At 51.7% G+C, this 2,385-nt stretch overlaps 1 protein-coding gene across 1 annotated transcript; it reads right to left on the reverse strand.

Moving 5' to 3' along the window:
* Positions 1-303: 303 nt before the first annotated feature.
* Positions 304-1,376, reverse strand: LOC137834215 (uncharacterized). Its single transcript, XM_090302910.1, has 2 exons — positions 484-1,376; positions 304-310 (listed from the first exon to the last, which is right to left on the reverse strand). Exons 1-2 carry the CDS (start codon positions 1,374-1,376, stop codon positions 304-306), a joined length of 900 nt encoding a protein of 299 aa, XP_090159036.1.
* Between the last annotated feature and the right edge of the window lie 1,009 nt (positions 1,377-2,385).

Here is a 2,385-nt window from a genome sequence, read left to right on the forward strand (position 1 = left end):
TTACCCGCCTAGACCCCGAATACGCACTTTTCGGGGTTCGGCTTCAAACGATACTTGGTTATGGTAGCGAACAACTCTTCTAAATTAGTTATGTGTTGTCCCCTCTCCTACGAGGTGACCACCATGTCATCCACATAGGCCTGCACGTTTCTTCCCAACATGGGTGCAAGGACCTTATCCATCAACCTCTGATAGGTGGCGCCTGCGTTCTTCAGGCCGAATGACATCACTGTGTAACAGTAGCAGGATGTCTCGGTCATGAACGCCGTTTTGCACTCGTCGCGGGGGTGCATCTTGATCTGATTATACCCTGAGAACGCGTCCAAAAAATTGAGCATTCTACAACCCGAGGCGCTCTCCACCAACGCGTTGATCCTTGGCAAAGGGTACGAATCCTTTGGGCACGCCTTGTTGAGGTCAGTGAAATCTACGCACATCCTCCACTTCCCATTGGCCTTCTTCACCAAAACCACATTGGCCAACCAGTCAGGATATTGAATCTCCCTAATGTGGTTGGCGTTCAACATCTTCCTCGTCTCTTCTTGTACGACCAGCTGCCTTTCTTCGTTAAACTTTCTTCTTCTCTGACGCACGGGTCGGACTTTGGGGTCCATGGTGAGGCGGTGGCATAGAAAATCTGGGTCAATACCTGGCATGTCCGAGGCGGACCATGCGAAGGCGTCTAGATGACGTGATATCACCTCTGCCACCTGATTTTGCTCCTCTTGGTCTAACGACCTACTCAACTTGAATGTCTTACCACCAATTTGCCTTTCCACAACATTCTCAGCTAGCTCGGGTCGCCTCTCCCGGGCGTTCTCTACGCAGGATGCGCCTACACAGTCCTCCTCCATGGGCGCCTCCTCCATGGGTGGGCGCTCTACTACCATGAACACGCCCCTCTTCGTTTTGAGGCTATTCTCATAGCACTTCTTGGCCTCTTGCTGATCGGATTTGATCATGATCACCTTCCCACTAAGATCGAGCAGCTTCAACTTCATATGGCGTGTAAACGACACCCCCCTAAGCCGATTTAGGGTCGGCCTTCCCAATAAGATGTTGTACGCCGAGTGGGCGTTTACAACTAGGTATCTTATGTTTTCTGTGCGAGATGCGGAGCCATCTGTAAAAGTTGTCCTCAACTCCAAATAACCACGCACCTCCACTTGATCTCCCGCAAAACCATACAAACACCCCGTGTATGGCCTAAGCTGATCAGGAGACAGCTGCAACTTATTAAACGTAGGCCAGAACATCACATTCGCCGAGCTGCCTTGGTCTACCAGCACTCGGTGTACTTTCCTCCCCGCGGTTACAACCAAAATCACCACGGGGTCGTTATCATGAGGAACGACGTCGCGAAGATCAGCCTTCATGAACGTGAGGTGCTGTGGATTTCCCCGTGGATGGGCATCTCGTGGGCTTGGTCCTCTGTTGATGCCGTCAAGGCCTCGGTCCTTGATGGCCCCACCAGGTAATCATTCAGGAAACCGCTCTTCATAAGCTCATCTAGCTGATGCCCCAACGCCAAGCAGTTGTTTATCGGATGACCAAATGTCTGGTGGAACTCGCACCATGCATCCTTGTGCAATCCCAACACCTTATCCGTCTTCACCATCATCTTCAACCTGTCCGTTATGTTGGGCACAACAATCAGGTCTTTCAGCTCCACCACAAAGTTGTGCCTCACCGGGTTATTCTCCCTTGAACGCCCCTTAGCCTGGGCCTTCCTTGGCTCGTAGGTTCGCTTTCCTCCTTGACCCTTCTTCCCCATCGTGGTGTCGTTAACCCTCACAGGGTTGTGCGTGCGACGACACTCGTGGACGCGCGGGAACGACGCTCGCACGCTTCTCGTTTACTTCACCTTTCGCTGCAATGTAGGCCACCGCACGACGCCTGATCTCAGCGAAAGTCTTGGGGCGACTTCTGATGAGCGACTCGCTAAACGATCCAACGCATGACCTATCATTGACTCATCTGTGGTGTTGACCCTCACCACCTGTGACCCAAAGCGATTAAAAAACTCTTTCAATGTTTCCCCCTAGTATTGCCTTACGTCGAAGAGATCGTAGGAGTTGGGTGGGGGAGCACGATTCGCTATGTACTTCTCCCTGAACAACTTCGACAATTGTGTGAATGAAGTCACGTGGCCATCTGGAAGGCTGATGAACCACTTCATCGTTCCCACCAACGTACTCATGAACAACTTACATCTGACGACGCCAAAACCGCCAATCAACATCATTTGAGTATGGAATGTTGTGAGGTGCGCCACTGGATCCTCCATCCCGGTGAACATGGCTTTCGGCCCCACGAATGTGGCAGGGATAGCAACATTCATGATTGCTTGTGAGAAAGGCATAGGAAACTCCCTGGGAGGCATTG

Source organism: Phaseolus vulgaris, chromosome 5 (genome assembly GCF_051622355.1).
Source record: "Phaseolus vulgaris cultivar YP4 chromosome 5, ASM5162235v1, whole genome shotgun sequence".
NCBI lineage: Eukaryota > Viridiplantae > Streptophyta > Magnoliopsida > Fabales > Fabaceae > Phaseolus > Phaseolus vulgaris.